Here is a 15,875-nt window from a genome sequence, read left to right as displayed (position 1 = left end):
TTCCAGTTCTTTTCCACTATAAAGGCAGGAAGATCACGAACAAAGGTTTAAAATCAATTAAAACTGAAGTAGCAGCACACTAAAACAGACTTAACAATAAATAAAAGTAGCAGCAAATATTCACATGGCAGCTATAATACAGGGCTTTTAATGAAAGTCCACGGGTACCTCCTCACTTCTATCTACATACAATTCTAGATCGACACACATATTTAGATTGATCTGTTTTTGCTTCTCAGTGTATTTACAGATCTCTTTATTTTGTTGCTTGTCTATATAAGTCTATATGCAGCACGCTCAATGTCTCATTTCTACCTAGTTGTCTATGTATACATCTATATACACACCAATCTATGTGTATGTCTCTCCATATCTCTCTACGCATGTTACTGTATGTGTCTCTTTATGTATATCCATCTACATATTCATCTCAGTCTATCTATATACCTTCATACATATGCATGTCTCTATGGCTCTCTATTCATCGCTCCCTGCAAATGTAACGGTATGCATCACTTTTCATATATATCAATCCGTTCATTGATTGCTATCTATCCATCTACATTTATGCATCTCCCTGTATGCATCACTCTATCTATCTCAATGCATATCTTTATGTCTACATCTTTATCCATCACTCTATGTGTATCGGTCAATATTTCTATCCACATGTCTGGTGATCTATCCACATTTATTGCAAACTCTGTTACTCTATAGACAAGTCTTCCCCTAAACATGGTGGACAAAGTGCTCCGTTATGCATCATTGCTATTGTGTAACTCTGTAAAGGGCTCTGTTACTTCTCAAAGCTAGGTCAGCGCTCAATAAATAGCATAATATTATTATTATTATTATTATTAATAATAAAAGGCCTATGTCTGCCTCTCTGTATGCCTGAAGAATTGTCTCTTTCACTCTATGTAATGTATAGCCTGCTATAATATGCCAAGTCTAACCTCAAATACAACATTAATACCATTATATGGTTAAGAATCACAATATGTAGGGTAAAAAAAAAAGTTACAAACTCAAATGACCCAACACTGCCAAGAGCCAGGGCATCAGGGCCCTAGCTAACATCCTGCCACCCAGAGCACAAGCAATATACCCCACACCCTTCAATGCCAACCCCAGAAGACGTTTGCGCTTGACGCACTTGCATGGCGGACTGGCCTCCACATCTAGATTGCTCCTCTGAATCTCGCCACCGGTTGTGTGTCTCGCATTGGAATTTGTTGCTTTTCTGCCCAGCCATAATTGCATTTTTATCACCTAGGGCGTGGGTCTCACAATTGAATTTTGTTGTTGTTTGAACTACCATACTTGTATCCTCTTCCCTTAGGTTCCATGACATGGGTCTCAATTAAATTTGCTGCTGTATGGCTTTTCCACACTTTCAGTCGCTCCAGAGTGACCCACTCCTTAAGTATCACCATGCCTTCAGGAGGCTCTCCAAACCTGGCTCTTCCCTTCAGCATTCTCACAGACGTAGAGAATCTCCCAGGCGAACTATTACACACCCCTGACAGTAATGCGGGGGAACTGGAGGAATTGATAAGGACTTGGCCCCCAACGGAAGGCATCCCAATCAGGCCTTATCTAACTTGGTGTCAGTCTTGCTTCGCTGGAACGTCAAGCACTCCATCACAAAGGAACATAGCTGTACTGCGCCCGGGGTACAGCTCACCCACCTCCATACATTTGCAATCAAACCTGCTCGACCTCACCCACCCAAACACACACCATCACCACCACCACCACCACTAATACAATACAGTTGAGTCCCACAAAACAATTTGGTCCAGCTGTTGACATAATCAGTGTCCCAACTCTCCTACTCCAATGACAACCTGTCAGGTTAATCATCCTCTCATGTGATATCTATGTGCTGTTATTAGGGACTGAGCCACTCCCTACCTACCTTTATGCAGGCAAGAAATGCACACATGCATTTTATACATCCTTCCTTCACATCTCGGACTACGGTCCTCTGAAGGGCGTTCATCCGCAGAACGCTTCGAGGCTATACCAATGGCGCTATACAAATGCAATTTAAAATAACATAACTTAACATGAGACCCTGCCCACTCACACCACCAGCCAGAGCAGAAAGACAGTACTGTGCTCCTACTAGTGCCGAGGTGACAGCACGCAAGTCCATTCTGCTCCCGTTGGATGCTAACTTGTCCCAGAGAAATGATGCCAGCAGGGCAGCTCAGACATACACTGGATGCCTAGGTGGAGATATATTGTGAACCGTTACTATTTTATTCAAAGCACAGTAAGTATTGAGTTCTAGTTGTTACTATAGGACACTGTTTCAATTGGGCATAAAATAAGTTAGTCTTACTCATTTTACCCAAATTAAATTGACAGTGAAAACAAGTAATATATTTGGATTGTGAAAGTGGCTTACCAGATGTAAAACCAGAACACTCCTGCGTGCGCATGTAGTCTTGTTTGATAAAAATTATTATTAAACTTGCGGTGATAAATATATGATTTTGAAGAGTAAAGATATTTTCTTGTTTTTCCTGTAGAGTGTAATAGGAACATAATTTTCTATTCTGCGTTAAAGTAAAAAATGAAACCCAGTTTGACCTTGGAAATTTTAGCACACAGTATTTGTAATTTGCCCCTGAATCCCTCATAGTAAAAATTGCAGAGATAAAATGTAGCAAGTAATATCAAAGAAAAAATAAGATGCAAATGAAAGAAACTGAACAGACGAAAATCAAGTTTCTATTCACAAGAGCTGTTGAACGAGGAGGAGCTTCATTTTACATTGCTAAATTGGAAAGTCTACAAATCTTGTAAGCTAAATTGATGGTATTACAATATTAAATTTCTCAAATGTACATAGTTACGTCATCAAGATGAGCGTAAATCATGGGAATCATCTGCCCGTCGATGAGTTCTTCAAACAGAACTAGAATTTCACCATCACTAAGGGAACAATGATTATTATCTTCTGGGATGGTCGACCCGGCCCAATTATGCCCATTTGCGGGGCCCATCATCTGAACCACATGCCAGTGTTTACTCAGTGAAAACATGCAGATATCAACGCTGTGTTCTCAATGTTTTTATTTCTCTGCACCAGAACACCATGTGCTTCGATAGAAAATAGATGATGGAATAAAAATGTATTATATTTTACACCATGAAACTTTGACTTTCAAAATGCAAGTACTTGCCATCGACAAACGCAATCAGGAACATTGCATGGAATGTGACCAATCAACCGAAAAATTAAAACCATGGGTAGTAGTACAATTTCCACTGTTTGTGTGCGCCAAAGGTTTGAATGTTTTGTTGGATGTATTCCTCTTTTTTTCCCATTGAATTAAGAAATAGAATGACTTTGCAAACTCCAGACTATGAGTATTTATCGAAAAGTATACATTTTCTTCCATTTGGCCAATACAATTCCTGAGAGAACTTCCCCTTTAATACTAGATTTTACCTCACAAAGACTTACCCGTCATAATTCCAAACACTTTCATCACTTGCCTAACATTCATTATTGTATTTTGTCTCAATTTGTGATCAAAAACAAAAGGCCCCCTGCCACATCTAGTATTTGATCTTCTGTCAACCCACGCACGCTCATAACTTTATTCCTCTCAAGGTGCCATGTTGAACTGAGAGGCCACTTCCTTTTTCCAATTCTGAACAAAAAGAATTAGTGATTCCATTATCTAATAAGTCATGACCTCAAACATGCCAAGTCCTACAAAGTCTGACAACTGCTTTTTCATTGACATCTATGGACTCTCCATGCCCATGTCATTTCATATGTCGCATCTTAACTCCCCACTACTGAAGGACCCGCAAAATGGTTATCCAATTTCTCCCATACTCTTACCTGATAGCACATTTAGACTGATTTACAAATGCACAGATACTTCTGTGAGAAACTTGGATTGCTACAATAATTCTGAACACAAACACTGGCCCCTCCTACACAAAACTAGTGCCAGAAACACCATACAAATTATGCTAATCAAACAAATTATCCTAGTCAGTGTTGTAACTTCACCCACCAAAGTGTTTTACTGCCCCCATCCACTGTAGTTACATACATTACCCTGTTGGTAAAAACACTCACCTTAGTTCTTCCCGCACCTCTAGAACAGTGTGCCCTGTGATGACGAACACCTCAGTCATGTCATCAGTCAGCATCTTGCATGAGTAACCAATGTTTACTGCGGTTTCTGAGAAAGAAAATCGGTTCAGGATGGGCAACTTAAGAGTTAAGCACTCAGTTCCATTCTGCCAAATTCAATCTGTTTAAACTCCAACATCTGTCCTTTCAACAACAATGTGTCTAAAATTATCAAGGAACTGTACTTGTGTAGACAACTCTGTTATCTCCATCTTACAGCATCGGCCACAACATTACGTGTCAAAAACTACAAAGAACCTCCACTCTCAAGAGCGCATCAAAATCTGAGATGGGCCCACCACATCACATCCTGTGTCAAAAGCCTTGGTGGTTCTCCATTCTATATTATGTGTCAGAGTCCCACATGGTCCTGTGCTAGCCTACATTGCAGCTATGGCGGTATGGGTCAAAAACAGGTTTTTGCAAATGCTGCCGTCTTACGGCTCATCACATTACAGTGTTTGATAAAATGCTGCCAGCTGCTAATACCACTATTGCATGGTGGAATACAGCCACTTAATTCCTCCAATTTTTTAGCATTATTTTTCCTCTAGTAAAGGGAAGTGTAAGCACTTCCCTTCATGGCAGGAGAAAAACCTCTGCATGGGTACCCACAAAAGGGGCGCAAAAGTGGACATTGTTGATGCCTGCCTTCTCACCCCTTTTGCAATCCAATGACCCTCCCATGATTCATTTTAAAAAACTGTACAGTAATGGTATGATCAACTGCTGTACGTGATCAATTTCCATCTTCCCGATGAAGACGGAAATGGATAACAGTACAAGACTACATGCAGAATTAGAATAGCACCCGTGATATTTCAGTAAATGTGCATCCAGTACCGCTGTACAGGCTGTGTATGTCCCTGTAACTTTGCAGCCTCTACAATTACCACCGGCGGCAATCCAGGCAATAAATCCACCATACAGTTTCTGTAATTAGGCTCTCTGTGTTAAGAGGATTACGCCTAATCTACCAACATCACCCGCTCCATGCTCCTTCTCTGCTCTCATCCCAGTCTCCTGTTTTCTGCTTTCCCTGCATAAAGACTGCCTTATCTCATATCCAACCTTTTCTACTTGTCTCTTCAGTCTTATTCCATTCCTATAGCTCCCACACACCGTCTGTCCTGATCCACCTCTCATTGTACATTACAAACTGCTCTTTTCAACCCCTTCCTCAACAAGTCAAGCGAGAAAGTCATACATAGATGGGACAATAAAGCACCTTGTTTGTCTCCAGTGAGAACCCATATCTTGATATTAGCAAGCGTTAGGATTGCGATTGTTTCTGGAACCCCTTCCTGCAACTTGTCTTCAATAGCTGTGGCCCCCAATAACTGGAGAACAAAAAGACAGGAAAGGAATGTACATTAGCAAACCAAGGTGTAGACGAGCTAAAGCAACCACCACATATGCAAAAACGTTTTTGAAAAGCGTGCTTGCATTCACAACACACCTCAAAGCATGTCTGAGTCAAGAGAATACTTTCTCATGACATATGTGCTTGTGCTAAATATAGCACAGAAACCTTTGACACAGTGGAACAGTTATGCCCTTTAGCTCAAAGTTATAACATTCCTAATGAACGGAAGAGACTTGCAATCAGAATTACACACCACGGAATTAGACGACTTTCCAATGTACAAAAGAAAGAACTTAGTCGTAGTTTGGATTACATTGCAAATTCCTAGGTAAACAAAATGCATAATCCCTACATTACTTCTTGCACCCAAAGACTGCAGTCCCTTCAGGCACATGCAGGAGACACATTTTATTTGACTTTACTGGGGAAGTTGCACCACATCTTAAATTCAAGGAAGCCTGAAAGTGATCTCTGTCCGATCCCATGCTGTAGTTCACCTTGCCACCGTCGGATGATTACAACCATTCTTGAGGAGAAAAAAAAACTATCAGGATGGACTAAGAGTACATTAGATCAAAGTAAGGAAAATGTACTTACTTGTAATTTAAGTTTTCCATGGTCAGAGATTTTCCAAAAGTCCTCTAGTGAATGGTTAGGAAGACCAGTCTGCAGTATTAGGCACGATGTCCAAGTTATTCCTTATTTTCACACAAAATACACAAAAAACTGTCGCAAAACACACACACAAACTAACGAAGGGACCAGCCAGGATATCACCCAGGCGAACAAATTGCCGACCTCTCAGTAATGTTATTTCTGATGAATTTGTCCTTCACCTCATTTTAGATATAGATCTTTCACAGCCAGCTGTCAGTTGTTTCAGCCACCATGTGGCCCCATGCAGCTTTGTGTCGGGTCCGCCGACTCCAATACACGCCCACAACATTCAACATGACATCAGGGGCAGTATGTATGGAGCCATTGGTGCCACATGACCTCAGTTCTTTTTTTCCAAATACTCTCAATACTGCCAAGTATTGCCCCTAGCATTTTCAAATAACTACTCAGTCATGCCGAATCGCAAGGTGGGCTTCGAACCCTGTATGGACTGCTCATGCAAGATGTCAGTCACCGACACCCACATGGTTTATCCTTACTTCCTGCTGGTATGATATATAAGAACAAACTACTTACCTCTTGGTAAAGTTCTTTCTGATGAACGTTCCTCCCACAGATTCCTCATCTTTGATATCACTCTCCCAGCACAGCTGCTCTATGGAACCTTTCCCCCAACCATGGGGTGCAGTGTGGCACCGCATTGGCTCAGCCAGACACCTCTACGCGCTCCTGCGCTGGACAGGATGGCGGGGCCATTGCATATATAGGAGGTGTCACACCCTGCGCCCTCGGTTACACCTCTTTCCCCTAGCACTCCGACGCGGAGGGATGGCAGAAATAAGGTGTACTTCCTAACTGCCAAGAGGGGCAGGTAGGGTGGGCGATGAGAAATCCGTGCAAAGAACCTCCATCAGAAAGAGCATTACATAGAGGCAAGTAATTTGTTCTTATAATGGACTTCTTCCTCCCATGAATTCCTCATCTTTGATGGACTCCCAAAGCAGCACAATGACCTGGGAAGGAGGGTGGCAAAGACACCACCAAAACCATAAAACCCTGAAGGACCGCTTTGCCAAAACGAACATTCTGACCCGACATAGAATCCAAGCAGTAATGCTTAAACGTGTGCAAGGAAGCCCATATAGCTGCTTGGCAAATATCCAGAACAGGTACTCCACGCTGCCGAGACAAAGTGGCAGCCAACCCTCGGGTGGAGCGAGCCATGAGACCCTTAGGGACCTCCTTCCCAGCCACATCACAGCATTCTGAGGTGCAGAGAATGATCCATCGAGACAGGGTCTGTTCAGTGACAGCCCTGCCAGCTGTGACACCAGCGTAACCAATGAACAGCTGGTAATCAGCTCTGGACTCCCTTGTCTGAAAGACGTAGAACTTGAGGACCTGCATCAGATCCAGCCGATGGAAACGCTCCTCGGCCTTGGAAGGATTAGGTGGAGGAAAGAAAACCGGTAGATGGATACTTTGAGAGAGATGAAGTCCAAGACCACCTTCGCAAGGAAGAAGGGTCTAACTCCCAAAGTCACCAAGGAGGGAGGTTCAACTGACAACTAAACTTTCCCTCTATAGTTTCTATGGACCCCCAATCTTTGTGCTTTGTTTTTGACAATGTTCTGACTTTTGAAGGGAAGTAAAGCCTTCAGTTTCACTTCCCTTCCCTTTTGCCAATTTATTATGGGACAGCTGATCAGTCCTTCAGACTATCAGTACTGGGAAACTATGTTTCCGTTCATACCGTTTACCTTTTGTGACTAACATTGCACACAGCATCTTACAATGCAGAGCAATGGGAATACTTTTGTGTCACCCTAGCTTTTTACACTTGGGATTTTTGTTTACTTAAATCCAACACATGGATTTGTAAGTCACTCAACTTTGTAACTTGTGTCTCTTGCTCAACCGGAGGGGGTCGGGGGATTTGAGGGTGGTGGGTGGTTTGCTGCAGAAATGCCCTGCCTTTGTCATCGGCTCACTCACAGCATTCCTCCATCTGGACATCAATGGTCTCTCTTCAGGAGACCTGGGTGCCTTGGGATCTGTGCCCTCCTGTACTCTACAGCATTCTGTGGGCTACGCGATTCGCCCACCAAGCAAGCATTGGATGTGATCCTGCTCCAGGAAGGATTGGTTCAGAGTTACAGGCCGTGCGTGGCCCAGCTCGGCCCTTTTACATTCCTCTCTGCAATGAGAGAAGCAACACCATTTGTTCTGTGTTTCTGGCATCAAGGTGTGACCAGCAGGCAAGCCAAGCACAGTTAAGGCCACTGTACACTGTTAATGTGTTCATCACCAACCTATCCAACAAACAATTGGGACTGTAGTGTTAAGAGATGTTACAACATTTCACCTGGGGATTCGGGTCCTCGGGCGGCGCCTGTGGTAGTGCTGGTCCCATGGAGGGGCAGCCTGCATAGAGTAAAGTTACAAAGTAAGTCTGTAACCGTGCGCGTGTCGCGTCCCTACATTATAGTGGGTGTGTGTGCGGCATCCAATCAGGACAGGCGAATGCTTGAAGCCTGACTGGATGTGACGTCTAAAGTGCGGAAGCTGTAAACCGTAACACAGAGGCCCAATCACGGGTCGATCCGGTCCCGACGTCAGTCTGGGTGTGTGCAAGGCATCTAATCAGGAACACAAGTATGTAGAACCTGATTGGATGTTGCATCCGAAATGCAGAAATCGGGGCCTGCGAGGCCTGAAGCCAATCATCAGTCGGCAGGGTCCGTGCGACATGGTGGGTGTGCGTGCAATATCCAATCAGGAGGGATGTCACCTTGTGCACCAATGTCTAATGCACCTTTGCGTGGCCATTACGAAGGATATGTTTTGCACGTTTGAAAGTAGTTGCTTAAGTGCTTCTAATGCAGACATGTTCATTCTCAAAATGTCAAAGAAGGTGGGCCATTGTCTTCCGCTCAAGTGCCCTGTTAACATGGTATGGAGCATAACACGAGGGGCGGCAAATACCGGGGTGGGTGAGAATGAAACCCATGTGTTCCCGGAGTAGTTTTTTGCAACGGAAGCTATTCTGTCCACAGATCTACAGCAGAGGGGTAATTCGAGGGGCTGATTATATATCCCATCACCAGCACACTCCAGTTGATAGAAGGTGCTTCTCAGGGGGCCACAGGTATAGAGCGCTGAGTCAGTCATTGCAGCAGGTGCATGGTGCTTGGTTGAGTTCGCATGTTGAGCATATGGCACAATACTGGTGTAAGGCCACATTCAGTGGTATGAGAGAAACTGTTCATTCAATCCCTGCGTTACACAGTCCATCCTATATATCCATCTGCATTCCAGGTCTAGCAGACTTCCTTGGATATTTGGGCCAGTGCGAACCCGTTCAAGGACCCACCATTTTAAATCATTAGGGCTGTGTCGATTCTCGATGTAGTGTTGCACTAATGGTGAGGTTTTTACAACTAATCCTCGAGCGGTGTTCTGAAATCCAGATGCCCACGTTACGCCACCCAAGGACCCGAAACAGATTAATACACTGTGAGGTGCTTTTGGGCGCAAGCACGGACGGCGCACGGTTCGGTACCAGCACACTGGATCCAACCTTTTTCAAACCTTGGCAGCCATATTAAGGTATACACTCTTGGCATACATGTTCCAACTCTTGGATATTTTTTTCCACATTGTTATGAGACCAAGTCAGATCTGAACTAAATATTGATTCCTTTGTAGAACTTATGGCATGCATTATACTCTGTCTTCTGCTGTTTGTATGCAGCACACGGACAGGTGACCGAAGTGTCCTTGAATAGATGACTTCAGCATCTATAAACACATGATGCAAGGGGCCACTCACCCAGTGAAGTAGGGTTGAGCAACAGATGGGACATGATGCACATGCCCATACAGGCAATCCCTAATACTAGCACGAAATGAGATAGTACACAAGCACCTAGGTACAGCTGGGACACCTATACGTACCGGCATGATTATTAATTGACTATACCCACTTCCTTTTTTCAGGGAATTTCGGACTAGTTGATTTCCTGCAATTCCCATTTCATCAACCAGTGCTACATTGGCCCTACCAGTTCAGAGCTCCCCATGAGGGTTTACACTATAGAGGCAGACAGAGATGCAAGCAGCCCCCTGGGGGGCACTGTCTTATAAAGAACACCTACAGGATATCCCTGGTGAGTTGATTTAATTATTGTGTAACCTCACCACGGCAGGTCTGAGGTAGCACGCCCCTCCCAGACTTCCCTTTGCCTATGTAATTTGTAGTTTATGACTTTTCTCCATTTGCGAAAGTATTACTTGATGCCTTTTTGATGTCTGTGAAGGAAACACACAGTATTAAAGGGGGACCCCTTCTTTTTCTCTTACAGGGGTCATTCACTTCGCCCTGAAGAAGGCGGCCGTTACGAACAGTCACGAGTTACATTTGTTCGGTTTAAACTGCTATATATTTGCCGCCGAAACGCACTTCGAGCAAGGGGGAACTCACATAACAATCCTAGGGTTGACAAGTTTGGACTCTTGGAGACACCGTCAACATTTACTCATTGGATGTATTCAGCTTTACCCCCTGCAGTGTCGGCAAAGTGTCTTTTTGTGTAAATAAACAATAGATACCATTGCTTACCACAGAACTTGGAACATAGAATGCTTATGCCAACCGCTTAGAAGGATCATTGTCAATCGGATTACATCGTGACAAAACCCTTACAGAACTTCTATCGTAATGAGTAGATGTGAACCCAAACTGCACTCCAGTTTCTATGTACATTTTCTGTGATTCATGAAACTGCAAACTTTCATTTCCTGGTGAATACTGAGGAGTATAACTAGGGTGATTTGTGATTTATTGTTTGAGAAATCTAATTGTCGTTTATTTTGAGACCAGATCTCATTATAGACCTGTTCTCTCAGATTTGCTAAATTTTATGTCTGTGTATTACATGTACTTGTCCAGTGTAGCTCTCTGTCATTTTCCTCCTGTTTTTTACACTAGATTCAATTGAGAAGATATTTCACTTCTTTAGGGGTGTCGATATACACCGTTCATTGTCATTTATGAAAATTAATCTAAATCAGGAGCCAATTCACCTTTAGGGTGCCAGCACATTTCTGTTTAATCATATATTGTTATTTGTGAAAATGTATTTCTTTTTCAAATACAACCACTTGAACCTATTGCTTAGCCCCTCTCTGTGTGTTTCTTTTCGGACAAACTGTTGGGGCCCTGTTTTTGGATTCATTCCATCAGTAATACTGATGGTCCCCAATTAGGTCTATACGGAATATGACCAGTATGGGCAGAACTCTTTGGTAGCAGCACTTCTCCCTTTTTTGCTTGTTTCTTATGATTGCCGGAGTCAACTATCGGTCACTTTGGACAAACCGAATCCCTTGTGTTTGATTGGCTGACTGAGGGACGGATGTGTATATCTGGGGACCTCTCACTTACCAATTTGTTCCGAAGCTGAAGTTGAAACTTGAAGCTCATCTTTGAAGCCCAGCTGGAAGAAGAATTTCTGCAACATCTCTTCGATGAAATCTAAAAGCTGTTGAGTCTGTCGAGAACTAATCTGATAGAGGACCTGGCTAGGAGACCTCTCCTCGAGCTATGAGGGACCATCGTGCAAAAACTGCTCTCCTTCATCGAGGCACTCTGGAAGCCAGTGCCTAAAGGCTGTCGCCGGAAAAGGGGTCCGCCGAGAATCCTGAAGAGAAGCACCGGGACATCGATGACATCGAAGTCCATTGCTGTTGACTGGGGTTCGGAAGATTTCCGTGACCACTGAAAACCAGTCGAATCGTCGCCCAGAAGCCGGGACACCTCAACGCTGTGCTGCTCGACGACTGGAACCGCAAAGCTCCACCTTGCCCAAGAACATTTGAACGAGGGCTCCCTTGCCATCACCGTTGACCACTTTGTCATGCCGGAGAAAGTCGAGGTTGCCGGCTACTGAGGAAAGTCCGCCGGTGGGTTTCCCGCCACCCGAAGACGTCAAAGACGTCCCGAGGACACAGTGAAGATCTGAGGTCCAGGCCCATGGTAGAGTCCCGATCGCCGAAGCTAACACGAGGTATGTGCTGCGGCTGCTGCACTGACAAGCCAGAGGACTGCAAAATGTGACTCCCGACACCAGGCCTACATCCATCACTGAGCCTTATTTGTGGCACCGAACACTTTTCATCGAAGTTTACCTCACGCCTCATCTTCCCAGGACTTCCACGAACAATCGAAGAGCACCGCGAAGGTTGAAGCTGCTGTATCGATGGCAGAGTTCCACTTTTCCTTGAAGTTCTCGATGCCCAGTGGCTCTTGCTTTAAAGTGAGTCCACCCTCGAGGGATCTCTCGACGAACCGTCGAAGAAACTCTTCCATCTCGGGTACATTGGGGTGGTTAAACTTTTTGTCTAGGAAGCCAGACATATTAAGCATGTATGGACTGGGCTTGTTAATCCTTTTATTACAGGTTGCCCAAGTGGGGGATCCTCACTCAGAATTGTGTCTATATCTAAACAAAATATTCTGCCATTGCCCAAAGTTAACCTGCCTTCCTTCCTTCCTTCCTTAGTATCTATGTTGATGCACCTTGCTGTATGATTTGCGTGCTCCATTATAACTGCAAGCAGTTGATGCATTTTAAAAGGAATCTAAAGCTTAAGTGTGGTATTTATTTATTTGTTTATTTGTACAGCGCTTGTACACAAGAAGTGCTTCAAGGCGGAAAGAGCAAGGGAATACAGTAGTCATTCTAAGGCCTTGAAGTTTCTAAATGATCTAACAAAAAGTAACTAGCATACTAGGCCTGACCACAAAGGGGGGACAAGACAGAATTTACTAGTCCTAGTAAATTCGGGTTTAAGCAAGTGTACAGACAGACGTGCAGGGTGTGCGGGGCTCCGGGGGGGGTGAGAGTCCAGCAGGTCCCTGAGTTAAGTGCAGAGGGGTTACACCTCTCATGGAGCGTTTGCTGCAAGTGCAGTAGTCTGAACATAGTGCAGAGGCCCGGAGGCAAGTGCAAAGACTGGTGGGGGAGCCTGGGACCTGTGAGGCTCAGAAGGTGAACCAGGCGACCAGTCAGTAAACACTAAACAGCGCTAGGAAGGGAAGGAGGATTGAGGCAGGAGAGAAAAAGAGAAGTGGTTAGCAGGGGAGCTCTGGCTCAAGGTGGAGAGAGGCAGGCAGGCTGTTTCAGGCGGAGGCACCCGTAGAGGATAAAGATCTACCCCCAAATCTCTGCTTAAAAAAAGTCTCAAATGCAAAGAGTTGGAGGAAGACGAGCGGAGGGCTCTAGAAGGAGAGTATTTAGGAAGAGACCGTTGAAGACAGAACGGTCCACGGCCCCAGAAAGCCTTGTGGACTATGCAGAGGGTCTTGAACTTGATCCTAGCAGCCACGGGGAGCAAGTGAAGGAATTTCAGTGCCGTAGAGATTCGGCCCCTGGGCTTGAGTCCAAGGATAAGTCTTGTGGTTCTGAGATTAGAAGTAGGAAGATTGATAAAGAGGCTGTTGCAGTAGTCTAGCCTAGAGAGAACCAGGGCTCTGGAGACAGTGAGCTTTTAGTGGAAAGTCAGAAAAGGTAGAATACCTCTGATGAGCTGCAGCTGGTAGTGGGCCTTTTTGGAGATGTTCGAGATGTGAGAAGAGAAGGAGAGAGAGGAGTCGAAGATGACCACCAGATTTTTAGCCTCACTAGTAGGTGAAGGAGCAGGGCCAAGGGATGCCGGCCAGTGAGAAATTGGGAAAGCCGGAGCAGGAGTCCCAATGAGGATGATCTCCGTCTTACTGGCATTGAGGCAGAGATCATTAGTAGCACACCAAGACTGAATTGCAGAAAGACAGACAGGAATGAGTGAGGAAGAGGCTGAGGGTAGCCTAAAAGAGAGCTGCGTGCCATCCGCATAACAGTGAAAGTTAGAGGTGAGGTAGAGATCCTGTGGACCAGAAGGGGCATGTAGACATTGAAGAACCATGGGGATAGGTTAGATCCCTGGGGGACACCACAAGCAGAGAGAGTGATAGAGGAGAGAAAGGGCCCAAGTTCCACCTGGGAAGGACGGTGAGAGAGAAAGAAGGTAAGCCACGCCAGGGCCCAATCTATGATGCCCAGAGTATCACAGAGATGGAAGAGCAGTATGTTGTGGTTTACTGTGTCGAAGGCAGAAGAGAGATCGAGAAGAATGAGGACAGAAGGAGAGTCAGAGTCAAGATTTTAGAGCAGGTCTTCACGGGTGTTTAGAAGAGCAGTTTCCGTGCCTCTTGATGTTCTAAAGCCAGACTGATGGTCATGGCGACAACAAACAGATTCAGTATGGAGGGTAAGTTGTGAGATAGCTAAGGAGGTTGCTCGGGAAAGGAGTGATGGTGATCGGGCGATGGTTTGTGGGGATAGAAGGGTCAGCAGAGGGTTTTTTGAGCACATGGTGCGCAATAACACGAGAGAAGTGGGAAAACCTCCAGTGGTGAAGGAGAGTTTGCAGAGGTTGGCCAAGGCTGTAGCAAGAGAATTGATGTGGTCCTTGATGGTTTTAGGAGGGCAAGGGGCAACCTGTTTGGAGGAGGCTTTTATGGACCAGACTTCTCTAGAGACCTCCTCACGTGCGACTGGGTAGAGGTAGGAGGGAAGAGGGCGGTTGGCCGAGAGGGGCCCAAGAGATGTGGGTGCGGGGCAAAGAGGACAGGATGTCCTGTGTTTTAGCAGTGAAGGGTGCAGGCAGGGCCAAGCAAAGGGCCTGGGTGGGTGCAGAATAGGAAGAGGTTGCAGAAGGATTGGCAAGTTCCATGCAGACTTTGAAAAGTTCAGCCATGTTGTTAGATGCCGCTGATATGCAGGCTTAAATATAGACTTGTTTCTTGGAGTGAATGCAGAGTCTATACTGCCTTTGAAGAAGGAGGCACGCCAGTTTGTCAGATAGTGCACCTGAAGATCCCCATTTATGTTCCGCTCTGTACTTTTGTTTAAGGGCTGCCAGCTCAGAGTTATACCAAAAGTTGCATCTCATGATAGGAGCGGAAATGTCAAGAGTGTTGGAAATGGAGTGGTGAAAGTTAGAGAGGACTGAGTTAGTGTGGGAGTCAGCCGTAGGAGTAGAAGGAGGAGAGTAGGTGGAGGCAAAGGCAGCCACTGTCACTCTTTCGTGGGTCAGATGACCTTGAAGGCAGGAGCCAGTGAAGGATGTGCCAGTGGTAGAGGAGAAGAGAGCTTAATGTGGGAAGAGAGAAGAGAATATCATTCCAGCAGAGTGAGGTAGTGAGAGGTACCACATAGAAACAGTATATATTTGTCATTTTAGAATTACCAAAGTACAAAGTGTGTTATTGAATTGTGTATATACATCTCTTAAAGTTATTTATATATAAATAATTGTGTTAGCACATAACAGTGTGTGGACATTCCTTTGTGGGTGCTTGGGGACTCACTGTATTTAAGAACCAGCATGAATCACCTCCTGAGAGCTTAAGCCTTGGCTGCTCGTCCATAGCTACCATATAGAGAACCTTGGCTGGAGAGTTCTGTGCCTCTACTTTGCCATGTAGCGGGCAGAAGTACAGATCCCCCCTCCATTCTTTACACATCCACCTTGTGAAAAGATAGAAAAGAATTGGATTAAAAAAACAGGGCAATACAGTAAGTAATCAGATGGATAAAACACAGTAGAAACACTTGCGAGCAACAATAGAATAGTTACCCAATACTTGGATTGGGACCCAGTGACTTAAAGTCACCAGTA

General features: G+C 44.7%; 1 protein-coding gene across 3 annotated transcripts in view; it reads right to left on the bottom strand.

The window, feature by feature from the left end:
• Positions 1–15,875, bottom strand: part of ATP8B2 (ATPase phospholipid transporting 8B2) — a 2,597,648-nt gene that overhangs the window by 485,082 nt on the left and 2,096,691 nt on the right. For all 3 annotated transcript variants that reach the window (XM_069651926.1, XM_069651943.1, XM_069651936.1), the window contains 2 exons: positions 5,397–5,508; positions 4,112–4,217 (listed from right to left, as the gene is read on the bottom strand). In XM_069651926.1, the coding sequence (XP_069508027.1) occupies positions 4,112–4,217; positions 5,397–5,508 (218 nt within the window). The remainder of the gene's footprint in view (positions 1–4,111; positions 4,218–5,396; positions 5,509–15,875) is intronic.

The sequence above is a fragment of the Ambystoma mexicanum genome, chromosome 1p (genome assembly GCF_040938575.1).
Source record: "Ambystoma mexicanum isolate Mex_15411 chromosome 1p, UKY_AmexF1_1, whole genome shotgun sequence".
NCBI classification, from domain to species: Eukaryota; Metazoa; Chordata; class Amphibia; order Caudata; family Ambystomatidae; genus Ambystoma; species Ambystoma mexicanum.
This window is presented reverse-complemented; position numbering and strand designations above follow the sequence as displayed.